Below are 20,112 nucleotides of genomic sequence, written 5' to 3' on the forward strand. Positions count from 1 at the left end.
CAGATGGGACCTAAGCGACTACCCACAGGAGATCCCTTAACTAGGTGCCAGAACCAAGCAGCGTTCTTCACCTTGCTTGAATTGCTGTTGCAATTAATCTCCCCCAGTCCTCTCTCAGCACTCGTTCTTTCTTAGATTTTATAAGTGCTTTAAACAACTTCTTTTGCACTCTGAGTGATTGAAAGGAACCTAATGAGTTGTCAGATTGAAAAGTATAGACTGCAGTAAGAAGGGCCTTTTTGCTTTATAACAATCTGTGTCAAACCAGTTTGGAACTCACATGAGTGGGGGTAGAACTAATTGATGAAACGCTAGATACTGGGGCCCAGAGAGTGTGGGTAATAGACTGGTAATGTGATAATATCTGTTCAGAGGAGTCTGCTAAACAAATTTGGGAGCAGAGTTGAAGGAAGGGTTCTGAATTTAACAGAGTGAATGTGGTTTTTGCCCCTCTGGAAGACCATTTATTCCAAATGAGTCTTTTTGTTGTGGCCCTGGGGGGACAGTGAGCTACAACTAGGAACTTAATAGTTACTTTAGGATTCTGATGGAAAATCTGGGAGATTCCCTGCATAGAAATAGGTTATTAGATGGGCGTAAGTACATGGAACCATAAAATAATCGACCCTCTTGCTCCTTTGGAGCCCCAGAAGGTTAGTTCCCCATTTAGGTCTCCTCTAGCAGAGCCATTTAGTATGACCAAGTCCAGACTGCCTATAAGCTGGGCCGGTCAGAAGCCTGTCATATTACAGTGTTCACCTTTAGATTGTCGAGCCCGTAAAGGGCAGACTATGCCATCTGAGGGGAGAGACCAAGTAAAATGAGCTTGTAAAAAAGCATCTGACTCTCCAATATGAGCACTGAAATCACCAGCAATAATTATTAATACATCTTGGTACTGGCAAAGCAGACTAGAGTTATAGTTGCCAAGAAGATCCCAAATATTATTAACTTCATTATATCTGTGTAATAGGGGAAGATATATATTGATGGATATCATATTGTGTGGCTTACGATGAAACAAAAGGGCTAGGGCCATACTGGCACATGGCTCCAACACACTCACAGAGATCTTAAATGTTGTAGTGACCATTATGCTCAAACCTCCTGAGGGTCTTCCATTTCTAACACTGGACAGTGCCTTGAGCCGTGCACGGAGTGTATCCAGAGAGAGATATATCATCCTTGGCCCATGTTTCCTGGAGCAACAAAATATCAAAGGAGGAAATATATTCCAGAAAAGAGGCATCTGTCTATGTTCCAAAAAAAGGATGGAGATTGAGCCATTATCATAGGAGAGTCAGTTGGTATCCAATACCTCCATTGATGATTTGGTTAGTCCCATATGATCTTCAATTGCAGCAGATAGGGGTGTTTCAAGATTGCTTTGCAGGAACAGAAACCTGGGAGAAACATTTGCTCACAGGTGGAACTGGCTCAGCTGGTGCAGAGTTTGATGCACATTGAGACTGGGGAGTAGCCTTCAGTTGGGATATTGAGTGTGTTTCTATAAGAACATCAAAATTAGAAGAATGGGCACAGTGTGAGAAGGCTCAACAAGATTTCTGGCTGAGCTTCCAGGGTGTAGCTTGCTAGGACCTGAGAGGCTGTCTTCAGCATCACTGCAAAGGACTGGGGACTCAGTCCTCTGATCATCTGGAAAAGCCTGGTGTATTCCAGCCAACTCTTCCTCACCCATAGAAAACCGATGATGCAAAATTTTAAGTGACACAAACTCAATAAATGGCTCAGCATTAGCAATAATAGCCAACAGAGTTTTCTTAAGTCTATCCAGCCTTTGCAAAATATCCTATTGCTTGACCTTGGGCAAAGCTCCAAAGGCACTGATAAGTGCAGGTTCGTCCAGATCAGACTTAGCCTCATTCTGCATATCCACCTTACTCCCAAGGCCTTGTTTAGCCAAGGACAAACAGGGAGAGGAGGTACTGTTGGTAACAACAGGCTTCTTATTTGGAAGACTGTGTAAATCAACAGTAGCAGAGCTGAACAAAGGGGTTGCCTCTCCATTGTAAAACACTCTGGAACAATCTGAAAGGTAGTAAGAAAAAATTTCATTTTAAGCAATATGTGAGGTATCGTAGATTGCTTAAAAGTCAGTAAGATTTGTTTACTGCCAGGCAAGCTTGAGAGCCACTCAACGATGCACAAATGCATTTGCCAATGGTGGCAGCGAAGAAGCTGTCCCAGAGAGGTTACAGTTGCTCTTTTGGAGACCCATCGACTGGAATTAGGGCTATTCAAAGATATGTAGAGAACTACCTGGTTTAATTGCATGGAGCAAGTAAGCTTTGATGAGTTTGATGAGGTTACTGAATAACAATTATTTTTGAATGTTAAAGAATAATTCCAGCTTTCAATTTTTAAATTTTCAACAGACATGTCCCCTTTCTGTTTGCAACAACAATTGCTCTCCAGGTTATAGCAAGATAAAAGTAGAAGGGAAGCCATTCTGCTGCTATGATTGCCTTCGTTGTCCTAAAGGAAAGTTTGCAAACCAAACAGGTAATAGATATCCATTTTATGTATATTTTTTTCTGATACTTTTTTTCTATAATCCAAAGAACTCATGTTTGAGCCACATCGGCCTACCAGTTAAAAGGTTTATTATAATTCAGGGAATGAGATGTGAGAATTATACAAGGGAACATAGAAGGATTTCTTGAGATTTCTAAACAGGAATCTTTGATCTTGAAAATACCAAATGAATACCTAAGAGCTTTATAGGACAGCTTTGTTTGTTTGTTTGTTTGTTTTGAACATCTTCCCAAGTTACAGAATTGTCAACTTAAGAGGACAAAACCACATTCTGAATGTTTGGTCTCAGAAGTCAAACATGTAAGGCAAAGAGATCTTTGGCTCCAGGGAGGAGCTGTGAAGCTGGTGGGCAGCTGACTGTTTGTGAAGAACAGAGTCAATTAGCTCAATAGTACAGAACCACAAAGATTTTGAATGAAAAGCACCATACAGTAGAGATGTCAACATACAAGTTACCTTAGAAAATATCCCCTACTTACAAGAACTTCTAGTACTAGAAGATGAAGTTAGATCAGCACTCCGGTCATTGCCAAGTTGGAAGGCTACAGGAACTGATGGAATACCCACTGAAATATGGCAAGAAACAGAAGAAGAAGAATCAGTCAAGGTTCTAACCAAGCTATGCCAGCAAATCTGGAGAATGACACAGTGGCTGACAGATTGGAAAAGGTCAGTCTACATTCCAGTACCACCCAAAAAAGGAGAATTAACAGACGGTACAAACTATTGTATAATATCCTTATTTTCACATGCTAGCAAAATAATGCTTTGGATCATCCAATGCAGATTAGAACCCTATATGGAAAAAGAGATGCCAGATGTTCAAGCCAGCTTTAGAAAAGGCCGAGAAGCATGAGGCATTATTGCTGATGTACACTGGATAACTGAGAAAGCCGAAGAATGCCAAAAAGAAGTCAGTACGTGCTTTGCTGATTATAGAAAGGCCTTTGATTGCATTGATCATGTCAAGCTGTGAAATGTGCTCAGAAAAATGGGAATCCCAGATCATTTCATTGTCCTCATGAGAAACTTATATACAGGTCAGGAAGCCATGGTACACACATGGTGAAGATTGGCTTCAGGCTGGCAAACAAGTGAGACAAGGCTGTATACTCTCTCCTCCTTTATTCAATCTATATGCAGTATATATATTAAGGGAAGCTGGGATGGACAAAGATGAGCATGGTTTTAAAACTGGAGGAAGAAACATGAATAACTTGCAGTATGTTGATGACACTACCCTGATAGCTAAAAATGCAAAGGATCTGAAAACTCTAGTAATACAAGTTAAGGAGCACAGTGAAAAAATGGAACTAAAATTAAATATAAAGAAGACCAAACTAATGACAACAGGTACAACAGCCAGCCTTAGAATTGGCAGTGAAGATATTGAAGAGATGCTTCTGTCTTTTAGGATCAATAATCAACACTAAAGGAAGAAGCCCTTAAGAAACACACCACAGTCTAGCATTTGGTAGAGCAGCCATGACAGTCTTGGAAAAGATATTCAAATGCTGTGATGTCTCTATACTTACAAAGATCAGAAACATGCAAGCCATGGCAATCCCTGTGACACTCTATGGAAGTAAAAGTTGGGCTTTGAAGAAGGATAGGAAGAACATTGGTGTTTTTGAACTTTGAAGTTGGAGAAGACTCCTGAGAATATTGTGGAAAGCCAAGAATCTGTGTGCTATTTCTGAGTGAGTATATAGAGAAAATTTCATCTAGTATATTCACTATTTTCTTATCCTGAATTTGTGAACAATGAAGAGTGGAGTTCTCTCTCTCTCTTTCTCTCATCCTTTTTACACCTGTAGCACCATCATCCCCATCCACCAAGTTGTTTCTTTCATGGTACAGAATAGAGGAGGAATCTCCTGGTGTCCTTCTGCCATCTCTATTCTGCTGCTGTTATATTTATAAGAAAGTTAAGACTGAAACAACCAAAAGCTACTCCCTTTGGGACCTATCCATGATATTTATCCACAACTTTTTAAAAGTTTGGGGCTTTAATGTTTATATATATATATATATATATATATATATATATATATTCACTGTACATAAATGAAAATCCATTTCAATTACCATTTCAATTACCCTACGTTTTTCAGAGCATAACTTCACTTGTAATAAATAAAACATAACTTACAATTCATCTAACTCAGTGTTTCTTAAACATATTCCTCTCCAAATCCCTTCTCACTTTTAAAAATTATGGAGGACCCAAAAAAGCATTTGTTTTTATGGATTATATTTATTAATATTTACAGTATCAAATATTAAAATTGATGAAATTGTAGAATGCTTATTTATTGAATCATGTAAGAATAACTAAAAAAGAATAACAATATTCAAATAAAATATTTTCATGAAAAACCTTATATATTTTTAACAAATTAAAAAAAAAAAACTAATGAGAAGAGGGTCGTTGTTTCAAATTTTTAATTTTTGAAAATATCCTTAATATGTGGCAAATAATTTTGAATTCATGCACCATGAGAGGGTCTTGAGGGAACTCCAGGGGTCCTTGGACCACACTTTAAGAAACACCGATTTAACTCATACAATTTTAATAGACAGACAACAGTGTTTTGTTTTTCAGATGCAGATGACTGTCTTCACTGTGCAGAAGATCAATATCCAAACAAAGCTCAGAATGCTTGCATTTTGAAGTGTACAAATTTCTTATCCTATGAAGAACCATTGGGAATTGCCTTGGCCACCCTTAGTCTCTTCTTTTCTTTCATCACAGCTCTGGTGCTGGGGATCTTCATTAAACAGCAGGACACTCCCATAGTCAAAGCCAACAACAGGAACCTCACCTACATTCTTCTCATTGTTCTCCTGCTCTCTTTCCTTTGCACCTTGCTCTTCATTGGTCAACCTAACCAGGTGAAATGTCTCTTGCAACAAACTGCTTTTGGTATCATCTTCTCTGTAGCCCTTTCTTGCATATTGGGGAAAACAACCATTGTGGTTCTTGCTTTCATGGCCACCAAGCCAGGCTCCAAAATGAGGAAATGGGTGGGGAAAAGGCTGGCTATTTCTATTGTCCTATTTTGCTCCTTGGTGCAAGTCATAATTTGTGCTGTGTGGTTGGCAATTTCTCCCCCATTTCCAGATTCAAATATTTCCTTCATGGCTGAAGACATTTTCCTGCAATGTAATGAAGGTTCAGCCACTATGTTTTATACTGTCCTTGGCTTTATGGGGTTCTTGACTGTGGTCAGCTTCACCGTGGCCTTCCTTGCTAGGAATTTACCTGACAGTTTCAATGAAGCTAAATTCATTACCTTCAGCATGTTGGTCTTTTGCAGTGTCTGGATATCCTTTGTTCCTACCTATCTAAGCACCAAGGGCAAAAACATGGTGGCTGTGGAGATCTTCTCCATTTTGGCTTCAGCAGCTGGATTATTGGGCTGCATCTTTTCCCCTAAATGCTATGTTATTGTGCTGAGGCCTGACTTGAACAAAAAGGAACAACTAATAAAGAGAGAAAAATGAAGTATGGCTCTGTAAATTATAAATTTTTGTAGTGCTAGCTTTAGTCTGCTGGAGAAATAACTGCTCTCAGATTTTCCTGAAGTGAATGAGAAACACAAAGTAAATACTGTGTCCAAATAATAAGGATATTTTATGGATAAGCAGCTGGGCAACTAACTTCCTAGAAAATAAAATTTCTTTTTAAACGATAAAAGGAAAATGTGATTTCAATATGAGAAGGTATTTTTAATGTTATTTATTTGATTTCTTTATTTTATTGATTTCTACATTTCTCAGCAAGTGACTCTGAGCACCCAGAGTTATGAGGCTTTGTGGAAAAACTAGAAACTTCAAGGCTGTGAATGAAAATATCACCATTATCATCTTCAGCATTGTCATTTTGTTCTTATAAACACAATAAAATAGGACAAATAATACACAACTTATTTAAAAAAAGGAAAATGAAAGAAAACTATATGAAATAAAAATTCAAGCCATATATTCATAGATGTGTGGGGATGTATTTTTGCATAAATATTGCAATAATGGTAACCATATTTCATTATAATCATACATAATTAATCTATATCAATAGGTTTATCTTTCCAATGTCGAAGAATAAATCTCTTGTCCAGATGTCTAGTTCAGTGCAATGGAGATATTCAAAAATAATATGAACATCTGAGAATACTAAATCTTGTCTCACAGCTGAGTTAACACATGTAAGGAACCATTATAGGACACTGTACAAACACATGTTCAAATGAAGCATTAATCACATTGTTGAACATGAAAGGCATACCTTTGAAAGAATTTGGAGTTTCTTTCCATTATAATCTTCTCAGTAAGTATACATTCCAGGTTTATGAAATTTGGGAAATTTGCTGCATTGGGTGAGTTAGAGAAGGTAGGATCAGATTTGGCCAAAATTGAACAGTCTGACATCCATACAACCTACTTTAGTAGATGACTAAAAAAGGAGGAGGAGGAGGGGGGGGATTACATGAAGGGGATGTTTATACGGAATGCAGAATTCCAAGGTGTAATCTAGAAGAAAAAGAAAAACCAGGAGAAATAATGACAGAGCACTTCTACAACATTGCCAGAATCTCCCATTTAGGAGTAGAAGGAGGAGAAAATGAGAAAGAAGAAGCTGTCCTCTTAGGCAGTGTTGTCCAAACTTGGCCACTTTAAGATGAGTGGACTTCAAAGGAGTTGAAGTCCACTCATCTTAAAGTGGCCAAGTTTGGACAACACTGTCTTAGGAGATTAACTTCTTTTATTCTTGATTAAGACATTTCTACTTCACCACCTAAGGAACAGTACAGGACATGCAATGCACGTGCAGTTTCCTAGACAGCATTGTGGACCCTGTAGCCATGAGCCATCACATGCATTTCAAAAACAGTCATGGGGAAGATCTCTAGTTTCTCCACTCAAGTGCAGATATTCTCTTCCACTCTGTTTATGGTAGACATAGGCAGCAAACAATTAAAAACTTGCCATAGTGATGTAAAGTTTCCACCTACTGCCATGATACAGACCTTCTGTCTTCTCTGCAGTATTATGCAATTTTGAAATTTTCAGCAAAATGCACAGATTTATAATTCTCTCAAAATTTCCATGAAATTACTCATTACTGTGCTAACTATACTGGCAAGGCTATATACACGCACACACAAACACACACACACTGTGTTTACCATGTTATCAATGTCACTAAAATATCCATTTGATAACTTTTCTACAAAGCCAAAACAAGTACCATTCTTGGGAAACATGGACCATATCATCTAGAGCAGGGGTCCTCAAACTTTTTAAACAGGGGGCCAGTTCATGGTCCCTCAGAATGTTGGGGAGCTGGACTATAGTGTGAAAAAAACATGAGGAGAGGAGGAGAGCCGCTGGACCCGGCATACCTGTCATGTAGAATAGTCCGGCTCTGCGATCTCCCTCCTCGTGCATTGCCTGCAACTCCCGACGCAGCCCCGACACTTCCACTTTTGACAGACAGCAGCGGTGGCCAATCAGGCGGGCGGGCCGGATAAATGACCCTGGCAGGCTGTATCCAGCCCACAGGCCCTATTTTGACAACCCCTGAGCAATATTTCTGTCACCCTACCATATCAAAATTAAACACTCCCTATCCATATCCACCTGAAATACCACAAAAGTTGGCAAACCCCAAAATGTTGATCATTGCCTCTGGGAAAATTCAGTAGGGGAAAAAGAACTTTTTAGGTATTTGGGTCTATGGAGCAGGGTTATATGCATGCTGAATAAAATAAAACACAATATTTATTTCATGCTAAATTACAAATGCAGTTTGCATTTTTACATGAGAGGAATGTTGTTCTCTGCCATAAATGGAGGATCATGAAATATATAGTTCATTAATTAAAGTTAAAACACTAACATTTGTAAAAGTAAACATTTAGAATATACTGAAAACTGGCCACAGTCTCTATTCATTGCAATGGAGAAATGTATTCAGTTTGTAATTGCACCCCAATTCCAAACTTGTCTCCAAGGATAGTTCTTCATTATTTGGTTGTTTACGAGGCTTTTCACACTGCTCCCCTCCCAAAGGACTCTGAGCAGCTTACAGGCCTGCTCCCATTAGGAAGGTTAAAAGGAAACGACATGAGGTAATTCAATGACAAATAAAATAACCCAAGTGCTTAAAGACCTCTCCAAACAATAACTAAAGGGGGGTGGGAGCCTATAACATGATGGATCCACTTCTCTTTGGCTCTTTGGAAAAGCCATCATTTAAAGTAATTCCTAGAATCCTCCAAGTGTAAGTTTGGTACTTCTATTGCCCGAGAGAATTCCATTTTTACAGCTACTGAACTACCAAAATGTTTCTTGTTTGGCATTTGATCATTGGGATTTCCTTTTGCTTTTTTCCTTTTCTCTACCTCCTATACTGATTTCAGTGATGAGCCTTTTTCCACTGAGCCCAGAAATATCATCATTCTATTTACTACTCAAAGTCTCCAAGGAGTTTCACTGAACATCCATTGATTTCCTTTGTAATCGTAATGTAGCTTCTTCTCAAATCCTTGAGGAATTCCAAGGGACAATGCAACAGAACAGCTCAAGACTGAAAGGTGCTATTAAGTGTGGGACCAGAGAGCTAGAGATGTAGCCATCTGCTCTTTGAGAAAGAATATATATGCAGCCTATTCTAATTAGTGAGCATTTTTTCTTAGGTTTCATTGTTGCAGACCAAACCGGTTCATATGTGGTGATGTCTGTTTTCTCAAAGAAGATGTTATATTTCATGGCAATGATGGCAGTGTTGCTTCTAGGGGTTACATGCCTTATTCCTGCTAATACAGGATGTGCTGTGGGAAAACCTCACCTTATTAAGCACAAGTATTTTCTGTCAGGGGATTTCATACTCGCTGGTATCCTATCTCAGTTCTACATGACATCTGACCAAGTGGGTTTCACAAGACATCCATCTGAAGAACTGGTTGATGAGCTCATGTAAAGACTTTCTCTTCCTAACTGTAGCACATCTCAAACCAGGCATCTTTCTCTAAGATGATGCCTGGACTGACTTAATGACTGTCATTCCTTGCAACACAAATTATTTCTCCTGTTTCTTGCCGGTTAGTTCCTTCATTCTTAGGCTAACACAGATTTATCCCTACTGATATTTCTTACCTGTCAAATAAATAACACACACACACACACACACACACACACACGCGTTTTTATTCAACTTCCCTAATGAGCCTTTCCCATTTACTTACTATGGAATGAATCATCAATGCTGTACTATCAAATCACTATTTGTACTTACTTGAACATCAACATTTAATGGTTCAATTGTTTCTCTGAATAATGGGGAACAATGGTGTAGTGTAGCATGTTGAATTTGTTTCTAAACATCTGCTTCAACATGCATGGAGCACAAATGTAGGGCCTGTCTGCCCTAAGGAAATAGCTACATCTTGTCCTAGGATAAAGAAGCCCTCTGGAGGTCTATCAGAGTTGTATGAAAATGACATACAACACTTGCCTTCAAGCATGCTTCAGAATACGTTCTCCACCACCCCCTGCTCATGGGAAAAAAAAAACCCAAAGGGGAAGATGGAAAAGCTAAAGATACAATCTATTTTTCTGTATAGTGTTTAGCAGAATTATAAAGTATATGTAACGTCATGTTCTTTAAGAGAAGGAATATGATTTGGAATATATCTCAAATTGCAGCTTTTTCCTACAGAACTACCAACATATCCTGGCCTTGGTTTTTGCTGTAAAGGAGATAAATGAAAACCATCACATCTTATCCAACATGACTCTGGGTATTTATGTTTGTAATAGTTATTTCATGGCAAAATGGACCTGCTTGGCTTCACTGGAGCTTCTTTCAACACGGGACAGATTCATCCCCAATTATAAGTGTGATGCCAAGGACTGGGCAGTTTCTGTTATTGCAGGACCTACCTCTGACATCTGTCCCTTCATGGCAAACATTTTGAATGTCTACAAGATGCCCCAGGTAAAATTTCCTCTTGAAATAAGTGTAATGGGCTGTGAGAATAACCTTGAGAGACAGGAGGAAGAGCTACAGCCTGGAAAACGGTCTGATAAATGAAATCTGAGCCCACACCAGAAATGGAATTTGAGAAAGTGTCTCAGAATTGAACCTCCCTAACTCTCTGCTGTGTAAAGGCAGGGAAGTGGGGAAGCACTAATGCCGGGGTGAATTTGCTTCAGTAATAAGGATCAAGCAGGTTTAGCCCTTAAAATTTGTGGTCCATTTTCAGTATAACATCTCCTGAATTAATGCATTTCTGTGGTCTCTGGCTTTGTACTTATACTACAATTACAGATATTCAATAAAAATTCTGCACATCAGTTCTTTCTGAACATGATTAGATATCTGTTAAAGTTTACATTGATAATGAAGCTCAAGCTCAGATACTTTGGTCACCTAATGCGAAGAGAGGACTCTTTGGAAAAGACCCTGATGCTGGGAAAGATTGAAGGCAAAAGAAGAGGATGGCAGAGGATGAGATGGTTAGATAGCATCACTGAAGCAATGAGCATGAAACTGAGGAAACTCAGGGAGGCAGTGAAGGACAGGAAGGCCTGGTGTGATATGATTCATGGGGTCACGAAGAGTCAGACATGACTTAACGACTGAATAACAACAAAAAAAATTTACAACAAAGACCATAAATTAAGAACGGAATTTTAAAAAAGAATGAATACTTCACTTTGAAAAACCCTGTTCCCTTTTTTTTTTTTTTTTTTGTATTTAGCTCATATATGGATCTTCCCCAATGATCGATGACAAGATTCAAGCTGTTTTCTTTCATCGTTTTTTCCCAAACGTTGACCAAATGACTATAGGTATTCTCCAGTTGCTTTTGTATTTGAGGTGGAGATGGATTGGGCTGATTTTCCAAAATAACGAGAGTGGAGAGAGGTTCATAAAAAATGCTGTTACTTTGTTTTCCCAGAAAGGTATCTGCTTTGACTTCATGGAAGGGATGACCAAGGAAACATTCTTCAATGATATTACAGCTGTGTTTAGAGATTTTAGTAAAATGTTCTTGATTATGATGAAGAGTACTGCCAATGTTATTATCCTATATTGTGAAAACCATGTCACTATCATGTTTAGAATGCTGCCCTATCATACAGAATTTGAAGAGATGCCAATCGAGAGAAAAGATAAAGTTTGGATAATGGCAGCCCAGATGGAATTTACATCACTTCCCTTTCAAAGAATGCTAGGTATGGACTCCTTCCATGGTGTTATAACTTTTGCAGTTTCTTCCAAGGAGATCTCTGGATTCAATAAATTCCTTCGGATGAGAAACCCAACTTCAGAAGAGGAAGACCATTTAATGAGAGTGTTTTGGGAGCAGGTTTTTGAATGTTCTTTTCCTAAAGAGAAGTTAGATGAAGACACTGGAATGCTGTGCACTGGAGAAGAGATGCTTGAGAACCTTCCTAGATCTGTCTTTGATACCACCATGACTGGGCAGAGTTACAGCATCTATAATGCAGTCTATGCTGTGGCACATGCTTTACAAGCCATGCTTTCCCCAAAGTCCAAACCCAGAGCAAGGAGAGAAGTTGGGGGACCAGAATTTTTGAATCAAAAAGCATGGCAGGTAATCATAGAATGAATGAACATTTCCCATTGCTCTTATCTCTAATGCAATAGCTGTAGTCCTGTGGGTATGACCAATGAGAACACTGGAGTGATGATTTTAAGTCTTTTGACACTTCATTTTCCTCATAGTTTAGGGACTTAGAGAAATTGGGAGAGGTTGAGAACATCTGTGGCAGGGAAAAAAATAGATGAGGGGTGGAGGGACTCTAATTCTATTAATGTGCCCAGTCATATTAAATGGAAGACCCATATACCACTGCAACTGATTCTTCTTTCTTTCTTTCTTTCTTTCTTTCTTTCTTTCTTTCTTTCTTTCTTTCTTTCTTTCTTTCTTTCTTTCTTTCTTTCTTTCTTTCTTTCCTTTCTTCTCATTAATAGTCTTCCTTTGCATCTGTTTAGCTCCATCACTATTTGAGAACCATCTCATTTAATAACTCTGCGGGAGAGAAAGTTTCCTTTAATGAAAATGGGGACTTAGAGACTGGATTTGATATTATCAACTGGGTCACTTTCCCAAACAAGACCTTTGTTAAAGTCAAAATTGGAAAGATAGACCCAATAGCCTCTCCAGATAAGCCATTCACCATTTCTGCACAGGACATCATCTGGCCCACCACGTTTAACCAGGTATTTCCTGCTCAGATTTCAAACTATGAACATTCATTCCCTACTTGTTTTCAGAATGATAGATTTGAACAGGTTCTGTCCTTCGAGTTGTGAGGCTTAAAATTGCAAAGATGAAGAAATAATGACCAGAGATTTTGAAATACAAAAACTTAAACCTCTGTATAGTAAGGGTTAAAATCATTCACTCATATCTCATCAAATCTTTATGGTTTTTAGGAGAATTTAATCCAATACCTAGAATCTATTCCTGTGAGCATTTCAAGGTGGCCTAGTTAAAAAAAGATATCTGAAAGTGCATTACAGCAATTAAAGCGAGATATGATATAATTGACAAAGTTTTAACAGCGACAGTGCTGAAATTTTCATGCCTCTGCTGTGTGCTGGGAGATTTCCATAATACAGAGAGAGTATGTGTGGAAAATCCACGGTTTATTTCCCAACACTGACACCGATTTTATTCAAGATGGATTGTATGTAATTTGAAGTCACCTTTTAATCTGAAGAGGGAATAACCTTTGCAGAAAGTTAGTGTGGTTGAAACAAGTTGTGAAACATGCAGCATGAAGCAAGCTGGCATCTCTTTTTTGAGGATATATTCTAGTTGATGGTTATTCGGTGCCTCTGAGATGGGTTCTTCTCCCAGTAACTGTATGAATAAATGGTCACCATCTTAACATCATCACGCATTACTCTTTATTTAGTTTTTATTTATTTATATATCAAATTTGTCACTGCCCATCTCCTTAAAAAACGACTCTGGGCAGTTTACAAAGCAGTTAAAATCAATTGATTGCAATCAATTTCTTTCACAAATATTCAAGCAATTGTTTTGATCCCATCCTTTCAGCTAATCCATTGTCTTCTTATTCTCCTTCAACCTTGTCAAACATAGCATTTTCCCCCCACTAATCTTCCCTTTCCTTCAACTACATGTCCAGAGTTTTGGAGTTTCCATTTGGTAATTACTATGTCTGAGGAGCAGTCAGCCTCTATCCAAGAATGATTGAATAGTTCTTTTTGCAGTCTGTGGTGTTCTTGGTAATAATCTGGAAATCTATCATTTGCAGCTACCTACCTTTTTTCTTTCTTGCTCATCCTCAATTTCCACACTTCCAGGCCATGCATTACAGTTGACAACACCATCACTTTAACTGATTGGTTTATCATAGTTGGTACTAAAATATCCTCATCCACCATCTTATTTTTAAAGTTGTCATTGGTTCTGTCCTAAGATTAATCTCATGTATATGTGTTCTGCATACTGTCATCTTTACCTGCTCTTGAGTCCTTGAAAACAAACTTATCAACTACCTTTTCTTTCTTGTTCTCCCCTGTATGTTCAAACAGGTATGCAGATGTTACCTCTTTTCTCTTACTTTTTAACCCAGATGTTTCATTTTTTCTTTTACTTTCCTACTGAGGGCTGAACCACTTTCTTCCTTGCTCCAGCAACAGGATGGGCAGACCACCATTTTGAATGCACAGGAATTAATAAGATTATCCTCAGCCTGTCCCTAGGGTGGTTGGAAGGCTGCTTCTAGCCATGTTTTCCTTCCCTACATCAAAAGCAATGTTTCCCCCCATCTGCTGTATCTCATATAAATATTGGTTTACTCTGGCAAGGATCCCCCCACACCACCCTCAGGCTCTGTTCTGCTTTCTTTCTTCCATGGTCTTTCATACAGGGATTCTGGGCTGCCTGATTCCTTCTTTATTATGGAATGGGTGGTGTTCACAAGTGGAATGGTGAAATGATGCTTGTTTAAAAAAATGAATCAGCAGAGCAATGGTGAAATGTTGGAGAGAGAGATGAATACTGTGGATGGATGGAGGGATGGATGGAGATTCTGCCAAGTTCCCCTGTATGCCCAAAATGACAGGAAGAATAATAAAACTATTACTCCTAGTTTGGTTGTTTTTCTACCAGTCCTTCCCAGAGGAAAGCAATGGATGCTTCATTTCCTGGCATGGATAAGAAGGAAAAAACAATGTTAAGCATAATGTTAACCATAGTCCAGATAGAACACCTGGCCATTGCTGTGGCCAAAGTAGAGAAAGAAATTGAAACTCACAGGAAAAAATTAATTCTTCTCTATCTCCAGCTAATTTATGCACAGGAAACAAGTTCTTTTGGATCTTTACTCTCACCTAGCCAAATCATGCAATTTTCACACCTCCAATTCTTAGTGTTCCTACCTTCATTTTTTATTCTAACTATCATTCCTGCAATCCCTCCATTCATTTTATAATTGCTCTAAAACAAAAGGAGGTATCAGGACAGCTATATCCTACATTCATTATTTAAAAGTAAAATCCACACTGAAATAGGATTTTCTGAAATAAAACTTATGACTTTTAATAAATCCTGATTTCACTTCTTGATAGGTTCTACCTATTTCTGTATGCAGTGACAATTGCCATTCAGGCTACAGTAAGATGAAAATAGACGGGAGACCATTTTGCTGTTACGATTGCCTTCCATGTGCAAAAGGGAAAATTTCTAACCAGATGGGTAAGAGTTGTCTGAGACTTCTTAACTGTGATTCGTAATACTAATATTTAAACCTTCTACAACGGACTTCTAATGTGGTAACCAAACCAATAATATTGTTGTAGAAATATTAAAAATGAAAGAATATTTCAGAACGTTGAAAAAGAAATGTCCAATAAGGGTTGTTCTAGATTCTTCCAGATGACGGCTTCCAGTTAATGCAGAACTGAATAAAGAAACGATCAGCCTAATGAAAATTTGTTTCTTTTGTAAGACGAGGGATCTTCCTCAAATATATACCTGTAGAAGAGGAAGAAGATAGATCCGGGATCTAGTTACTGAATTTAAGAACTTGATTCCCTTAAATAATATTACACCATGTAATATACCCCTTCATGGATCTCTGCCTTGTCGTGGTGAAGGGGCTTGTGTAACTCAGTGAAGCCATGAGCTATACCATGCAGGGCCACCCAAGACGGACAGGTCATGACAGAGAGTTCTGACAAAATGTGGTCCACTGGAGAAGGAAATGGCAACCCACTCCAGTATCCTTGCCAAGAAAACCCCATGGACAATGTTAAAAGGCTAAAAGATATGACGCCGGAAGATGAGCCCCTCAGGTCAGAAGGTGTCCAGTATGCTACTGGGGAAGAGCGGAGGGCAATTCCAAGTAGCTCCAGAAAGAGTGAAGTGGCTGGGCCAAAGCCGAAAGGACGTTCAGCTGTGGATGTATCTGGAAGCGAAAAGAAGGTCCGATGCTGTAAAGAACAATATTGTATAGGTACCTGGAATGTAAGATCTATGAACCAAGGCAAGCTGGATGTGGTCAAACATGAGATGACAAGATTGAACATCGACATCTTGGGAATCAGTGAATTGAAATGGACAGAAATGGGTGAATTTAATTCGGGTGACCATTATATCTACTACTGTGGGCAAGAAACCCTTAGAAGAAATGGAGTTGCACTCACAGTCAATAAGAGAGTGGGAAAGGCAGTAATGGGGTACAACCTCAAAAACGATAGAATGATCTCAGTGCGTATCCAAGGCAAACCATTGGATATCACAGTCATCCAAGTCTATGCCTCAACCACTGATGCTGAAGAAGCTGAAGTCGACCGCTTCTATGAAGACCTACAACACCTTCTAGAACTAGCACCAAAAAAAGATGTCCTTTTCATCACTCTTTTCCAACAACACAAGAGACGACTCTACACATCACCAGATGGTCAATACCGAAACCAGATTGATTATATACTTTGCAGCCAAAGATGGAGAAGCTCTATACAGACAGCAAAAACAAGACCAGGAGCTGACTGTGGCTCAGATCATGATCTTTTTACTGCAAAATTTAGGCTTAAATTGAAGAATGTAGGGAAAACCACTAGACCACTCAGGTATGACTTAGATCATATTCCTTGTGAGTACACAGTGAAGGTGATGAATAGATTTAGAGGATTAGATTTGGTAGACAGAGTGCCTGAAGAACTATGGACGGAGGTCTGTAACATTGTACAGGAGGCAGCAACTAAAACCATCCCAAGGAAAAAGAAATGCAAGAAAGCAAAATGGCTGTCTGATGAGGCATTACAAATAGCTGTGGAAAGAAAGAATGTGAAAAGCAAGGGTGAAAGGGAAAGATATAAGCAACTGAATGCAGATTTCCAGAGAATAGCAAGGAGAGATAAGAAGGCCTTCTTAAATGAACAATGCAAAGAAATCGAGGAAAACAATAGAATGGGGAAGACTAGAGATCTCTACAAGAAAATTGGAGATATGAAAGGAACGTCTAGTGCAAAGATGGGCATGATAAAGGACAAAAAAGGCAGGGACCTAACAGAAGCAGAAGAGATTAAGAAGAGGTGGCAAGAATACACAGAAGAACTATACAAGAAAGATCTTAATGTCCCTGATGTCCACGCTGGTGTGATCACTGACCTTGAGCCAGACATCCTAGAGAGTGAAGTCAAGTGGGCCTTAGGAAGCATTGCTAACAACAAAGCTAGTGGAGATGACAGTATTCCAGCTGAGTTATTTAAAATACTAAAAGACGATGGTGTTAAAGTGCTGCACTGAATATGCCAGCAAGTTTGGAAAACGCAACAGTGGCCACAGGATTGGAAAAGGTCAGTTTATGTTCCAATTCCAAAGAAGGGCAATGCCAAAGAATGCTCAAACTATCGCACAATTGCACTCATTTCACATGCTAGCAAGGTTATGCTCAAAATCCTACAAGCTAGGCTTCAGCAATACATGAACCGAGAACTACCGGATGGGTTACGAAGCTGGGTTACGAAGAGGCAGAGGAACTAGAGATCAAATCGCCAACATTCGCTGGATCATGGAGAAAGCACGAGAGTTCCGGAAAAAAATCTACTTCTGCTTCATTGACTATGCAAAAGCCTTTGATTGTGTGGATCACAACAAACTGTGGCAAATTCTTAAAGAGATGGGAGTACCAGACCACCTTACCTGTCTCCTGAGAAATCTGTATGCGGGCCAAGAAGCAACAGTTAGAACTGGTCATGGAACAACCAATTGGTTCAAAATAGGGAAAGGTGTACGACAAGGCTGTATACTGTCACCCTGCTTATTTAACCTATATGCAGAGTACATCATGAGAAATGCCAGGCTGGAAGAATCACAAGCCGGAATTAAGATTGCAGGGAGAATCATCAACAACCTCAGATATGCAGACAATACCACCCTAATGGCAGAAAGTGAAGAAGAACTAAAGAGCCTCTTGATGAGGGTGAAAGAGGAGAGTGCAAAGGCTGGCTTGAAACTCAACATTAAAAAAACTAAGATCATGGCATCTGGACCCATCAATTCCTGGCAAATAGAAGGGGTAGAAATGGAAGCAGTAACAGACTTCATTTATTTGGGCTCCAAGATCACCGCAGACGGAGACTGCAGCCATGAAATTAAAAGACGCTTGCTCCTTGGGAGGAAAGCTATGGCAAGCCTAGATAGCATATTAAAAAGCAGAGACGTCACCTTGCCGACAAAGATCCGCATAGTCAAAGCTATGGTTTTTCCAGTAGTAATGTATGGCTGTCAGAGCTGGATGATAAAGAAGGCTGAGCGCCGAAGAATTGATGCCTTTGAACTGTGGTGCTGGAGAAGACTCTTGAGAGTCCCCTGGACTGCTAGGAGGTCAAACCAGTCAATCTTAAAGGAAATCAACCCTGATTGCTCATTGGAAGGATCGATAATGAAGCTCAAGCTCAGATACTTTGGTCACCTAATGCGAAGAGAGATCTCTTTGGAGAAGACCCTGATGCTGGGAAAGATTGAAGGCAAAAGGAGAAGAGGACGGCAGAGGATGAGATGGTTAGATAGCATCACTGAAGCAATGAGCATGAAATTGAGCAAACTCAGGGAGGCAGTGAAGAACAGGAAGGCCTGGCGCAATATGGTTCATGGGGTCACGAAGAGTCGGACATGACTTAACGACTGAACAACAACAACATGTAATATACGTTTTCTTCCCCCACCTGAACCTAAACTTTATTTTGCTTTTCATTTTTTTCAGGAAAGTTCTGAATGATAAAAATTATTACAGAAATTATTATTAGATTTTGCCAGAAGGAGAGTCCTTGTCTTGTGCTTAGCGCTATATTTGTCTCAGAAGATTTGGCATCCTTACTGCATGGCACTAAATATAAACAGGCATTACTTAATTAGGAATAAATGAATCCCATTAATTAATTCTCAGTCCCGCTACCTTAGTATTTCTAGAAATCGACCATAATGTTTTCTTTTTCCAGATGCAGTTGATTGTTTCCAATGTTCAGAAGATCAGTATCCAAACAAGGCTCAAAATCTTTGCATTCCAAAACAAATAACGTTCTTGTCTTACAATGAGCCACTTGGAATCACCTTGGCAACTCTTTGTCTCGCCTTTTCTTTCATCACAACTTTGGTACTGGGGATCTTCATTAAACAGTGGGACACCCCCATAGTCAAAGCCAACAACAGGAACCTCACCTACATTCTTCTCATTGCTCTCCTGCTCTCCTTCCTTTGCACTTTGCTCTTCATTGGGCAACCTGACCAAGTGAAATGTCTCCTGCGACAAACTGCTTTTGGCATCATCTTCTCTGTAGCCATTTCTTGCATATTGGGGAAAACGACCATTGTGGTTCTCGCTTTCTTGGCCACCAGGCCAGGCTCCAAAATAAGGAAGTGGGTGGGGAAAAGTCTAGCCAACACTATTGTCCTATCTTGCTCCCTAGCACAATTCACCATTTGTGTAGTGTGGTTGGCAATTTTTCCTCCATTCCCAGATTCTGACATGCACTCCATGGCTGAAGAAATTGTCCTGCAATGTAATGAAGGTTCCACCACAATGTTTTATACTGTTCTTAGTTTTCTGGGGTTCTTGACTTCTATCAGCTTCACAGTAGCATTCCTAGCTAGGAGGTTACCTGGCAGCTTTAATGAAGCCAAATTTATCACCTTCAGCATGTTGGTCTTTTGTAGTGTCTGGGTATCATTTGTTCCAACCTATCTGAGTACGAAGGGAAAATACATGGTGGCAGTGGAGATCTTCTCTATTTTGGCTTCTGCAGCTGGATTGCTGGGCTGCATCTTTTTCCCCAAATGCTATATCATTATTTTGAGACCTGATTTGAATACAAAGGGGCAGTTAATAAAGAAATAATCCTGAATTTAGTTTGCTCATTGATTCAGTGCATTACAGCTTTTCCTCTATTCCCACAAGAAATGCAGGGCTCATTACATGCTGGACTTTGTTGATCCCGGAATCAGTACCATCAATTTGAATATATCATCATCATCATCA

General features: G+C 39.2%; 2 protein-coding genes across 2 annotated transcripts in view; both read left to right on the forward strand.

The window, feature by feature from the left end:
• Nucleotides 1–6,063, forward strand: part of LOC148215255 (vomeronasal type-2 receptor 26-like) — a 33,460-nt gene extending 27,397 nt beyond the window's left edge. The window contains exons 8-9 of the mRNA XM_088143950.1: nt 2,397–2,523; nt 5,162–6,063. Coding sequence (XP_088000076.1) covers nt 2,397–2,523; nt 5,162–6,063 — 1,029 coding nt within the window. The remainder of the gene's footprint in view (nt 1–2,396; nt 2,524–5,161) is intronic.
• Nucleotides 6,064–9,337: 3,274 nt separating this feature from the next.
• On the forward strand, nt 9,338–19,971 carry LOC148215256 (vomeronasal type-2 receptor 26-like). Its single transcript, XM_088143951.1, has 6 exons — nt 9,338–9,537; nt 10,381–10,558; nt 11,325–12,185; nt 12,587–12,814; nt 15,200–15,326; nt 19,076–19,971. Exons 1-6 carry the CDS (start codon nt 9,338–9,340, stop codon nt 19,969–19,971), a joined length of 2,490 nt encoding a protein of 829 aa, XP_088000077.1.
• The last annotated feature ends 141 nt before the right edge of the window (nt 19,972–20,112 follow it).

The sequence above is a fragment of the Python bivittatus genome, unplaced genomic scaffold (assembly GCF_059951505.1).
Source record: "Python bivittatus isolate LINGU-HERP-01145 unplaced genomic scaffold, Pbiv_v1 ctg000430_np1212, whole genome shotgun sequence".
In the NCBI taxonomy this organism is placed as follows: domain Eukaryota; kingdom Metazoa; phylum Chordata; class Lepidosauria; order Squamata; family Pythonidae; genus Python; species Python bivittatus.

What these genes read in the sequence shown, in the direction of transcription:
- LOC148215256 (XM_088143951.1), top strand. Translation starts at nt 9,338, where the DNA reads ATGGCAGTGTTGCTTCTAGGGGTTACATGCCTTATTCCTGCTAATACA. An exon ending in TGAATCAAAAAGCATGGCAG is followed by an intron (nt 12,186 to 12,586) that starts GTAATCATAGAA and finishes GCATCTGTTTAG; the next exon opens with CTCCATCACTATTTGAGAAC. An exon ending in GAAAATTTCTAACCAGATGG is followed by an intron (nt 15,327 to 19,075) that starts GTAAGAGTTGTC and finishes TTCTTTTTCCAG; the next exon opens with ATGCAGTTGATTGTTTCCAA.